General features: G+C 36.1%; 1 protein-coding gene across 3 annotated transcripts in view; it reads right to left on the bottom strand.

Annotated features, from left to right (window-relative positions):
- Positions 1 to 12,765, bottom strand: part of UBR2 (ubiquitin protein ligase E3 component n-recognin 2) — a 55,603-nt gene that overhangs the window by 36,156 nt on the left and 6,682 nt on the right. For all 3 annotated transcript variants that reach the window (XM_069009667.1, XM_069009666.1, XM_069009668.1), the window contains exons 3-9: positions 11,335 to 11,413; positions 9,784 to 9,897; positions 6,887 to 7,014; positions 6,531 to 6,669; positions 4,759 to 4,821; positions 3,412 to 3,532; positions 671 to 778 (exon numbers count right to left, since the gene is read on the bottom strand). In XM_069009667.1, the coding sequence (XP_068865768.1) occupies positions 671 to 778; positions 3,412 to 3,532; positions 4,759 to 4,821; positions 6,531 to 6,669; positions 6,887 to 7,014; positions 9,784 to 9,897; positions 11,335 to 11,413 (752 nt within the window). The remainder of the gene's footprint in view (positions 1 to 670; positions 779 to 3,411; positions 3,533 to 4,758; positions 4,822 to 6,530; positions 6,670 to 6,886; positions 7,015 to 9,783; positions 9,898 to 11,334; positions 11,414 to 12,765) is intronic.

The raw sequence follows: 12,765 nt of genomic DNA, 5'->3' as shown, positions 1-12,765 counted from the left end.
TTCCCCAGATAGACATACTGCATCATTCCCTACCTGTCCTTTGTGCATCTCTTTCTTACACCTGGCCTTACACATCCTTTCAAGATATCAAATCAGACATGGAATCAATGAGGGAATAGAAATTAACTACCTCCCTTTCCTCAAAATTACAGCTTTTCTAGCTAATTCCATTATATCTAACAGCCTTTCAAAGTTTCAAGAGCACTAAAACAACAGAACAGGGTTTTCATTGAATGTTCTCAGAACACTTAAGAACACCTCATGAACACAAACACAAGTCAAAGCAGAAAGACTCTGTCTTATCCCTTACAAACAGTCATTTTGGTAGGTATTAAATGGATGCTGAGATCCTATAAAGCAGACAAACCCCCATTTTTTCTGTTGTTTACTCAATTGCCCTTAACTATCACGGTCATTTGCATATTCAAGTCAGTCTTAATTTCAAACCACTTAGAAAAATTAGACCTAAAACCAATCCCATCTCCAAACAGTCTCTTATGTTCTTGTCTTAAATATACTTGGGAGTGTATCATGAAGTGAGAGATTATAACAAATTAGGCAAAATTATCCATAATACACCACAGTAAAGATCAAACATTAGCAGATACAGTAGAAGGAAAATTTAAGCACAGCATTCTTTAGCATTTTCCAGAACTTTGAGAAAACTCACCTTTCCACAGTTTAGAATCATAAAGCATCAGCTTATCTACAAGAGAAGAATTTTCACCATCTGGCCCTTCTTGCAAACCAACCTGACACAGTATTCGGCGAAGGCCATCTTAATGAAGAGAAATGGTGCAAGTTACTTACAGCTCAAACACAAATGTATGTTATTTTGACATACTGAAATTTTCATACAGCACAGAAGCCTCCACACTGCCCTCTTTTCCATGACAACTGAATAACAGCAGTTGTATTTTGCTGATACAAACACAAATATTTCATACCTTGCAAGTTTCACACTAGCCTTATGGAACATTAGGAACACAGTGAAAATTGCCAAACACAATGATTTGGTTTGAAGTTATCAAATAAAAATGTGCTTCCCTAAAAATGCTGCTGGTTTATTAAAATAAGAAAGTTATGCAGCAGACTAATTTTCTAGGTTTTCTTTTTCCTATTTAGAGTCCTATCAAAAGGAAAATATAATTCATATATGACATGACGTATATATTCATGTAGGAGCTTTTTGTTTTCACTTAGGAGCTGCTATCATTTTAAGGCTTCTCTGCATATTTTTTCTAATGGAAAGAAGCAATGATTGTAATTATAAGAACATGCTTGCAGACAAGCCTGCATCTGCAATAGAGCACAACCCAGACATGCTCCTATTAAGAATGGCTTTGCACTAGAGGTAATGCATATTCCCTGAGAACTATGTGACTTACAGAGCCCTTATTTCCACAGCCTGCTTGGCATCACAGCTCCTCAGGCAGAGTGGGCAGTGGCTTAGTGCCGTGCACACCATACGTGCGCTGTATGTAACGTAGCTGCACGTGGTGCAGCAACCGTGCTGCATGTGGTTACCCTCTGTACGTCTGGTTAACACACACTCTGAGAACCCCTACAGCAGCTTGGGGTTACTCCTTTTTTGCCTTGCAGAGTTCAATTCCAACGACTGTTGTGCAGGATAACAAATTAATGGCAACCACTGCATTGTTCAGCAATTGTTAAACAGACACTTATTTCTGAAGAAGTTACATTACCTAGGAAGGACATAGTGGTCAAACTTCTGATGAAGTTTCATAGCGAGGTTTTTTCTTTTTTAATGACAAGCATTTGTCATTCCTTTCACAGCCATCATCCAACCTAACTCTGGCACAGCAGAAGACCCCTCTACCTGTCAGTCAGCCTTTGCTCAGGGACATTTCAGAGTAACCACCGAAGCAGTGCACCTGTATTACCCCATGTTACAGATGAAGGGTAAGAGACTGCTGAAAAGATAGAGCAGTTTAGTTGTTTGGGTGTGTTTGTTAAAAAGCTAAGGGAAACCAACTCTTTCAGAAGTGCATTTCACAAAACCAGACTCCAGAGTAGGAGACTGCATCCCAAGACATGGAAGGCAGCTCAAGTAAATGAGCACACTGGTCACAGACAAAGTGCATGTGTGCTGTTTACAGTTAAACATGCTTTCTGCCCTTCTGAATCATAAAGAACTCAGCATTTAATGAGCCAAACTCTTCAGAACTTCAGAAACACTACACACACAACTCAGGCAAAATTCAGTGCTTTCTTCTGTAATTTGAGACACCCTTAACATATTCAAGTTACTTTTTTACAACTGTCATTTAATGCTGAAAATTAATGACTGTGGCACCTGGCACAAATGATATGGCACAAGACTGGGCTTCAAATGAGAATGACAATGCCTGCCTATATGTTTCACTGAAAGGAAAATTTACCCCAGAAGGAAACTCTCTTCATAATTCCTTTCTATTAATACCTACTGTTTACCAGCAACACTGGCAGTTGAACAAACTGCTACCATAACTTTTGTTGAAAACTTTGATTTACTTATCTTTAAAACTTAAACTACTTATATTTCAGAAACAAGTACATGTTATAAAGACCCAGTGCCTGAAATCTTGGCTAGTTTTTCAGCTATCAGTCTAATAAAACATACAGTCCCTGAAGGAAGGTTGCACCTATGCAAAACATAGGTGCAATATGACAGCTGAATGTGCTTTGTTAATACTTCTTGCTAATATTTCCAGATGAATAAAATACAAATTGCAAGGGGGTCTGTATCTACATTTCTCTATATCAGCAGTTTGTCACTTTTCCTTTTATTTCCCATCATATCCTACATCTTCGCAATCTTACGATTTACCAGGACAAAGGGGAAGCCAATTCAAAACAAAAACCGAGCATTCCCATAAAATCTGATACTGTGCATCTTGATTCCTTTGAAGAAACCTCTTTCAAAAAATCTGATTAAGACTTTGTCAGCTTCTGTACTTACCAAAACCTTCCACAATTCCTTGCATTTTTTCTCTGTTCTACTTAGCAAAAAATCTGAAGCAATCACTTTCATCATCATTCATCAAATTACTTCTGAATAATTTTGTTTTATCTAATCAGACAGGTTATTTTCAGCTTACTGCATACATTTAAAAAGAACTAGGGACTGAAAAAATAGCTTTTTGGCATACTGCATTTGACAGTGAGTCTCAGCTTCTGTTCAACAGCAACTAAACAGAAAAGACTATGTAAGACTGGTAGCACTTCCACATGCAAGTTAGAATTCAGAACAGCACTCCAGTAAGAGAAAATAGAATGAAGTCTGACAAGTTATTAATAGCTTTGCCTTATACATTACATATCTGAACTAAGTAGACAAAATTGCTTCAGAAAATCAGGTCCTCTCACAAATATTCTCTAACTTATCTCAAAAAGGTCAATTTTGCCCACCTGAATATCCAATAACACTGCCAAGCCAAGTTAGCAGCTTCAGACCAAAGCTCTGATGGGCAACAATAGATGAATGCATAACTTGTACTTTCAGTGGCTTTGTCTGACGACTGGTATTTCTCTTAAAAAGAAAAGGAAAAAGGAGGCAATGCATATTTAAGTGAGGACTGGCATATACTTCTATACAGAAATGCAGCATTTCTATGATCAAATTTGATAATTTATAATATTAATAAATATTCTAATTACTATCACCTACATAGCAAATCCAAAAAAGTCTGAACTTTGTTTATCCTATTAATATTTCAAGGACCTTATTATGCAATATCAACATATTTAGGTCAATCCATTTTCCACTCTTGCCCTGTTATCAATGCTCACACTGATCTGCAACATTTTACTGATAACCAATCAGCCCAAGACAGCCATGCATGTTTGTCCCTCTTGACATGCAGGTCACACAGCAGCCCCTCATGGAAACTGACTGTGCACAGACTATTTTCAAAAATACAAATTAAATACACGAAGTTAAAACAAGGAAGAATTTACCCTCATCTATGTGTTAGAAAGCATAATAATTAAATGTTACATATAAAAGCCATTTGTCCTTTGCATGCATGGGCAGCAAGTTAAAAATATTGCACAGCATTATCTTTAAAAATATGCTAATGTTTTCAAAATACCATGAATAGCTAAAAATCAGTAACTCTAGTTGCAGTTTGTTTTTCAACGGTTGCAGTATCATACATAAACTATTTATTTAATGTGATTAAGTACTGCACTGCAGCAGTTAAAGAAAAATTAAACAGAAAACATTATTCTCATGTTTTTACATGGAAGCATCTTGCAATATATAGATATTAATATACATACATAGATGCAAAATGAAACTATTTGCAGTTTCACACTTGGATTCAATCAGTAATAATCTCCATAACTGTTGTTGTGAAAGACATAAGCAACTTCACACTATGGGAAGAAAACTATAATAATTTAACTTCACTCATCTGAACTGGCACATAATTCTAAAAGATTACATTTAAAGTTCCCAGACACATCTGTTTTATGAAGGAAAAAATTGTCTACAAACTTCTTTTTAGAAAATTATTTTGGGTGTCAGGTAGGCCATAGTAAGAAAAAACCCAACAAAAGACCAACAACAAAAACCCCATAAACCAATATTTTGATACCTCTACTGTGCATATTGTAAATAGTATCTCCAACACTTTGTATCATTAAAATATAATGAGTCATTACGATAACAGTATCACAAACTGTGTAGCAAAGCCTCTTTTTGCTTAAGATGAGGCAAGTAAGTAGATAATACCCCTTACCACCACTACTTACCACTATTACTGATTTTGCCTGCTCACAGTACTGGAAGTCTCCGTATCGAACAGACCTACGGCCCTGCAAATTCAGAAAGATGTAATATTACCACCAGCTCCTAAACAAGAAGTCCCAATTCTGTGTTTTACATTAGTATAAAAAACACAGTAAAAGCTTCAGATGCATGGTAACTACTCTGCCTTTCATGCTGTTTTCACTATTTAAAGTACTCTGTATAGTTACATACTGGGATTTCCCAAATGCACCGTGTACTTTTTAAAAGAAGATAAAATTGTATCATATATTTAGTTACCTGTTATATTAAATTTTCTGTGTATAACATTGTTCTTAAGATGTAACTACACTGCTTTTATTAAAATACTGAAAACATTAGTACAAAGGCATTAATCATTAGTTTTGATATAACTTGAAGATATTTCAGATATTTCAGTGCCTTTTAAAAAGCAGATATTAAAGTTAATTGGTCTTTTAAACATACAGTTAAAGCACTTGTTTTATTCCAAATGGAAGGTTTTCAGTCTTTTTGTACTGTTAATCCATACATCAAAATAGATAGTTGATTGAATTTATAGTATATTACAGACAGGAAAACTCACTGGTAATTTAGATCTGATGCCACATCACTGCTTCAGGCATAACTTTCTTATTTCTTTCATGTACATGCTCATGTATATATGCATTCATGTATGTATTTAAAAATAGAAGGATCAACAGTAGGGAAAAATCTGAGTGTATCCTACAATACACAGCATGTGCTCACATCACCTCATCTTCAGGGATCAGAAGTGAATCTTTTGGTTATTGGTATCACAAAAAATAGAGTAGTGGTAACACAAAACCAAAATGTAGTTCAGTGTTAAGTAATATGAAGTGGTTATATTTCCTGCTCCACTGAACACCTTGAAGTACTTTAACCACCCAAAACGACATTCCCATTGCCATTTTGGAAGAGAGTTCCTTCCCACACCACCCCACCAAAAAAGGGCATGAGCCAATAAGCCAAGTAAAAAAGACACTCATTTTTCATGTCAACTGCTTACAGGTTCATTGCAAAGATAACAAGGTGCAGTTGCCCAATGAAGTGTCACTTTCTTCAAAAAAAATGCACAGGAGCCACAATACAAACACAGCTGACAGAGTGCTTCTGAAACTGAAATACTAGTTACAATTACATTCAGCATAGAGTGATTCTGAGCTCACTGTTCTTCCAAAAAACTGTGTTAAATGCTTTTACCTCTTCCTGCCATTATAATCTGACACTTATGAAAAAGAAAATCAAATTAAATTTTTAAGAAAAACACAAACCATGAATAGTTCCATGAGCACCAAAACAAAAGCAGTCAGTTATGGATTTTATCCCTCACACTTAACTGGTGTTACTCTGAGAAGCATTTCCTATGTTTACAGCACATTTAGGTGCTCTTTCAATGCCAGTTCCCTGGTTCAGTAAGGGAAGGGCCAAAGCTACTGCCTGTCCTAGACAGAGGAGTAAGAAACACCTTGGTATTTACACTTACAAGACTTACTGGAATACATTTACATTGAAACAAATATTCAGTATCAGGTCTGGTTTGGACTAGCCAAATAGTATTTAGGCACTAAGACATTTAGTATTTAGTATTAAGATATTCTAGGGTGGTGTGACATACAGGACTCACAGACTCACATTAACCACATGCTTTAGGAAAACAGACAGTATAGAAACAGTATAGTCATAAACCAAACATTAAGTCAAGGTAATTAAAATTTCTAACAATTAATTCACTTACATCTCTATCTACTGTTGTTGCAAAACCAATGGCTTCCTTCTGTGTGCAGTTGACAGCCTTCTGAAGAGTATAAATAACTTGCTCATAGGTATGGACTTCATCATTAAACAGCATGCAGTAGTAAGTGTCACTCTTCTCACTTCAAAGCAAGGATTGAATTTATGTCATTCGAAGCAATGTTAAAAGCAAAAGCAAAGTAAAAAATATGAGAAATACAAATCTATTGCAATTATTGTATACAAAATATTTCTGACAATTTTAGGAAATGAAGAAATGATTCTTAAAATCAGAACTTGCATTTTCAACTGCAAACATATGCAAGCCTTTAAAAGGCAGAAGATAAATATTATACTTACATCATTTCTAGTCCAGGCAATTCATTTTCCTTTTCCCATGTTAATATATCTACTGCATATTTAAATGTGATGGCAAAAATATTATAAGCTCTTGCTACCATATCTTCTGGTAAGTGCACAAGAGGATCCTGGGAAGTAAATATAAATAGCAAATGAGAAATTAAATGACATTCAAAACAACCTGTCAAATTTGCACCTCTCCTTATCAAAGATGATGTAAGCATCTTTAATGAGGTCTTTCTTTAAATGACTTTTCAGTTGAAAGGAACAGTCAATAATCATTCTGTTTTCTTCTTCCAGTTCTACACTGACAGTCACCAAAGCTCTAATCTAATATTCAGTACCTGAATGTTAACTTGCCTCTGATCACCCATTTACATTTTCACACATTCTTCCATTCTCACTCCCCTTGTTCTCACTCCTGCACACCTTTTAAGATAGAACTTTGAAAGAACTTTTAACCTCTGCTGTATTAAAATCTGCTTCTTCTGCTATGCCTTCAAAACCATAACTTCAAACTCCTGTATCTTTTGTTCCACTTATCAATATTAGTAAACTGCAGAATACAAACGACCATGCATCTCTTGTCCTGTTTTATATGCAGCATGCATTAAAAGGCATAAGTCTTATCTATCCAAGCTTATACAACATGCAGCACACTGGCATCATGATTTATGATGCACATCTCTCCTATGCTGTGGTATATAAATAATTAGCTGCTGAAATGTAAATAGGTGTTTCATAATGATCTGTCCACATCTCAGTCTTGCTCACAGAGAGCTGCTCCCTTTTTGTCTGTGGACCGTGCACCCATTTGTGCCCATTCTGTGCTCTCTGTTTGACAGCCCCTACAAACTCTTCCTGCTCTCTGTGCCAAAGCAGAATGGAGGCTGCTGCAGTGTACGAATGGGAATGAGGAGGGGAGGAAGAGGAGAGCTGCCTCAGTCTGCCAAGTTGAATGGACTACTTTTTGGAGCAGCAAATGAGAACCACTGGCACCTCTGAATAAGATACTGCAGGTACCACTGCCATTTCTCTCCAGTCCATTTCAAGGCTTGTGAATAGAAAACATTATAAACCTCTTTTCTTAAGGAAGCTGTCTTTTACTGTATCAAAATTTTGAGAACAATAAGTTCCTCTTCTACAAACCTGGAAAGGGAACACTGCATGGCCTGCAGGTCACCTGGACATAAACTATACACTGGGTCACTGACTCGATTCATCATTTGATATTCTGAAGTATGTGTAATGGTTAGCCAATTAAAATATTTAACAGTGGCCCAATTTCTAGTTTAGGATTACCTAACACTAAATTTTCTGTTTCACTACAGCTTAGGTTGTATAAAAATGGCCACAATAATCTTTTCTCAACTTATCTCTCCATCATCTACAGGAGGCTTTTGACAGTCAGCAATTCACCTGTACTGGTAAAGTTTATCCCTGACACCCCATGACTCTTTGGAAGCTTTACAAGAGTAGTAACAATTGCATTTCTCTTTTTATTTTTCCTTTCATTTAAAAGTTATCCAGGGTACGGAGAACTATCAGCCACCAAAAGCAAAGGCAAACCGTAAGCAGCAGCTCTCCCTCCATTCCCAGCACTTTCAACAAAGACACACCTGAGCAAGGCAGAAAACAGGCTCCAATAATGCTCAACAAATCATCCTTAATCTGCCTCTAACACAACACTGCATAAGAGACCTCAATCTCCATGGTTTATGGGGAAGAAACACAAAGCCTGCCCAGAACCTTGATTTCTCTGTCAGGCACACTCACTGTGTGAGTATCTTTGGCCACAGAAGTAGCAGTCCACTCAAGTTTTCACAACAAGAGTTTCCTAAGGCTGCTGACTAATGTAAACTGGCATGTAGACCAAGTGGTGAGTCCAGCAGCCCTGCTAGAGTCTTAGGGCTGAGAGAGTGAGAACAGATTTTAGAAGGACCATTGTCACTGAAAATACCATTACAATTGCTTCACTTAAAACCATCAGATCAGCAAAATTACTACAAAAGCTCTCCTTATATTTTCCCTTTTAAAAAATTTCACAGAAGTTATACTATGTAAGGACAGATGTGAGTGGCTAGGTCAGAAGCCCAGTTAGCCACAGTCATTCCAGAGATGTAATAACAGGTAAGAAGAGTATAAGCAGAAGACAGAATGCTTCTCTAGTCTCCAGTAACTTAAGACACTAACACTTCCCACACCAAAGATGGTTCCTACAATTTTAAATGGCCATTGGTAATTTTTCCCTCCACAACCACATTAAATTTGCTTTTGAACATATGTAAAGTTTTAACAACAATAGTGTTTCGCAGTGGTTAGTCCAAGAGCTTGAGTTCCTCCTGTAAGATGTGGCATGTCTTCTTGCATTTAATATGTCCAAGTTGTTATGCTATGATTCTGTGGTGAAGATGTGTTCTCTATTTTCCTTCTTCATACCAAACATGCTTTTAGAGACCTCTTCCTGTGACAGCAAGGTATTTTGATTTTTAAAAATCTGTGCACTTTACTTTGGTAAGAATCAGAATATTTGTTGCACAGACAGCTGAATTTGGCTTCTTGGTGCACATGATTACATACAGGTTTTTCTTTTTGCATATGGCAGAATCCCTTGACCTCTGAGAATATGCAGAAAAACAATGAAACAGAACTACAGCTGCAGAGGTGACCAAGAACATATAAAATGAAGCCTTTAGGCAGAAAATAAAATTCCAAGGAACTTCTTAAGACACTGATTTTTGTCTAACACTGTGGTTCAAATATTACTATTGAAGTTGCTATGGCCTCTCATGCAGAGAACACAAGACTAAAAATAACCTCATGTGAATGATTTATATATACACACATATATACACAGTTAACAATGTTTTGAAACATGATGCCTCAACTCTAATTACCTCTTCTTCCGCAGTTTCTGAAGCGTTAAGTTCATGCTTTTGACAGTAAGGACCTTCCTTCCAAGCTTCTGTATCACCACAGTCACAGAAACCTCCTCCACCTGATGTTGTCATCTAAAATTATTTAAAAACAAAGCAGTTCATGTGAATATGCATATACATATATGCACATTAAAAAATTAGTAGTCACAGCTATACTACAAAAGCATGATCACAACATCTGATAGCTTTAGACAGCACCCTATTAAAATAACAGTGAAACCATGTCTACTATCACGACAACTGGAAGCTTGTCTACCTCCTCAGTGTGAAAGAAAAAGAAAAAACCCTAAACAACAAAACATCTTCAAACACCTCCATTCTGCCCCACATGAAGGCTGTGGGCTTTTCCTAGTTTTCAGATTTTCTGCATCTATTACTTGCCATGGCATCTGTACTACGCCCAATTCTCACATTTTTAATCTGAACAAAGCTAAATCATTTCACATGGCATACAGTGAGTAAAAGATGTGCTTTGTGACAAAATGAATTGAGAGACATAAATTTTTCACATAGGTAAGCACAGAAAAAAGCATTGGAAAATTTTAATGATATATTTACACTGTTATAATAAAATTTATTTTAAAGACCACCTCAAGCTAATAAGTGTAATAATACTCTTTTTGAATCAACTATTAACTGATTCATAGAAGAATTCTTACTTCACCTCTTTTTGGCATACTTGATATACTCTATACATAAAGGCACATCTTACAGTATCAACTAAACTAGATGGACATTTGAAAGAACATTTGCTTACACTTCTGGATGTTAAGATTTGTTAATTCAATAGGCTCAAAAAGTAGGTAAAAACCTACATCCAAGAAGTAAGCTGATATCAGCAAACCTGGCTGGGTTTCTTGATGCAAGATGTTGTATTGTTGTGTTGTTTTTTCCTGAATCCTAGTGTTCAATGTAACCATGTAGTGAACAGATGTACATTAACAGCAGTGCAATATTGTAATAAACAGATTTGCAAAAAGGCTGCACTGGTAGTTTTCAATTAACTTCTTCATTTAAAAACACACCAAGGCCTTCTTGGCTTTGTTTGCAGGGTTCTTTTAAACTAATCTGTACTACTAATACCAGTATATTACTAAAATAAGCAGCATTTACAGCTTTCTACTTTATGTTTAAGCTTTAAATAGAAGTGGCTTCTTAATAAAGGTTTTTCAATAACTTTTAAAAACAGTCAAACACAAAAGTCAAAACAATTCAAAACCCAAGTTTAAAGCTGTAAAATTCACTAAAGGGCGTGTGTTAAAAATAACATACATTTGTAAGCATAACTCTTGCACACAAAATTTAATTGCTCAATATTTTAAAGTGCCAACTTCCAGAAATTACACTCAGATCAAAACACTCGAGTTCACATAGGATTAATGCCGACATTCTTAACTTTGTGTTCATTCAGCAGTTGGAAATAATGCATACATTCTTACACTTGGAACTGTTTCACACAGACACAGAGTCATTAAGAACTATGTCACACACTCCTGCAGGATCACTAACCCTGTATCGGTGCTCTCTGTGAATGCTTCCAAGAAAGCATTCCATGCACAACACACAGGTTGGGTCAACTGCGCAGTCTCTGAGAACAGCAACAACAGAAAGAAAAAAAAAAAACATTAAACACTTGCTTTTGCCTTTAATTACACATTTTACAATAGGTAATTTTCAAATATCCCCAATATAAACCTTCTGACTAACATATATATTACTCTGAAAGAGGAAAGGGATGGCTTTCAAAGAGGTGAAACAAATGAAATAGAAAAAAATCTGTTATCACAACAGAAGAGGCTTTAAAATATTGTGTAGTAGGTATGTAGGTAGTAGGTATGTAGTAGGTAGTATGCCTAGCTGGGGAATACAGACATTGCCTTCAAGAGGTGAGACAAGTATACAGGCAAGTAAACAGAAGAATCACACGACCCAGGACAGGCAAACAGTACAAACCCGAGAAAGTTCTCTCGAGTACAGTGTACCAGCACTAATGATCTCCAGCAATCAGAGAAGACATTTTTCACTGAATACTGGGAAGAAAGATCACACACAACAGACTGAATCAAACCTCTGCTTCCAAGTTCAGCCTTACAAGCTCACTGAAGAGCTGCAAGAACACAATTTTCTCAACCAGGAGATCAGAGACCCTAATAAGGTCCTGTATACAAACACTGCTGTATTAGAAGGAATACTTCTACTCTAATAGGCTAAACAAATTAGACAATTATGTGTTATATTTAACTGTCTCCCTGAAAAACACTGAAAATGCATGAACTTATGTAATGCAACTGACTTCAAGGCACCTCAAGATTAAGGGAGCCAGGCCTTGCAATGTAAAAATAAATAGCAGGTGAATGTGTGTCTTATGATTATTACTAAAACCAGAATTCAGAGAAACAATTTATTTTGTTTAAAAGAAAACACTAGAGATCACATGAAATCATATTATCAAAAATTCTCCTAATTTCATTTAACCAAATAAATGATGGAAAGATCATCAGGCAGCTATGACTTTCTATGCATGACTTACTATGTATATTTGTTTTTTCCAGAGGAGCTGCTAAAGGTGAAAGTGTCAAAGGAAAATTATACAAAGCTCTACTGTTTTAGAATAGTTTATGTTCATGGCATTTTTTTTAATTAAGCAAAACAAACCAAACAAAAACAATAACAAACAAACCAACCCCAAGCCACCACCAAAGGCAACAATGTGCCTGATGTGCCTGCAGGATTTGGTAGATCAGTTCTACAATACTGAACGTTGATTCTTCAGAGCTCTAAACTTGTGGCAGTGTACTTACAAATTCAGTACCACTTGTCAAGTAATTTCTTAAACAAGTAACTGTGCCTATACCTAAAGCAGATGCAGACCTGTAAGTGGCACAACTGCACAGAAAATCCACTGCTTTTAAAGTGGACTTGGAAAATAATTCTTTGCTG

The sequence above is a fragment of the Aphelocoma coerulescens genome, chromosome 3 (assembly GCF_041296385.1).
Source record: "Aphelocoma coerulescens isolate FSJ_1873_10779 chromosome 3, UR_Acoe_1.0, whole genome shotgun sequence".
NCBI lineage: Eukaryota > Metazoa > Chordata > Aves > Passeriformes > Corvidae > Aphelocoma > Aphelocoma coerulescens.
The sequence above is the reverse complement of the archived record's forward strand: the minus strand, read 5'-3'. Positions and strand labels throughout refer to the sequence as shown.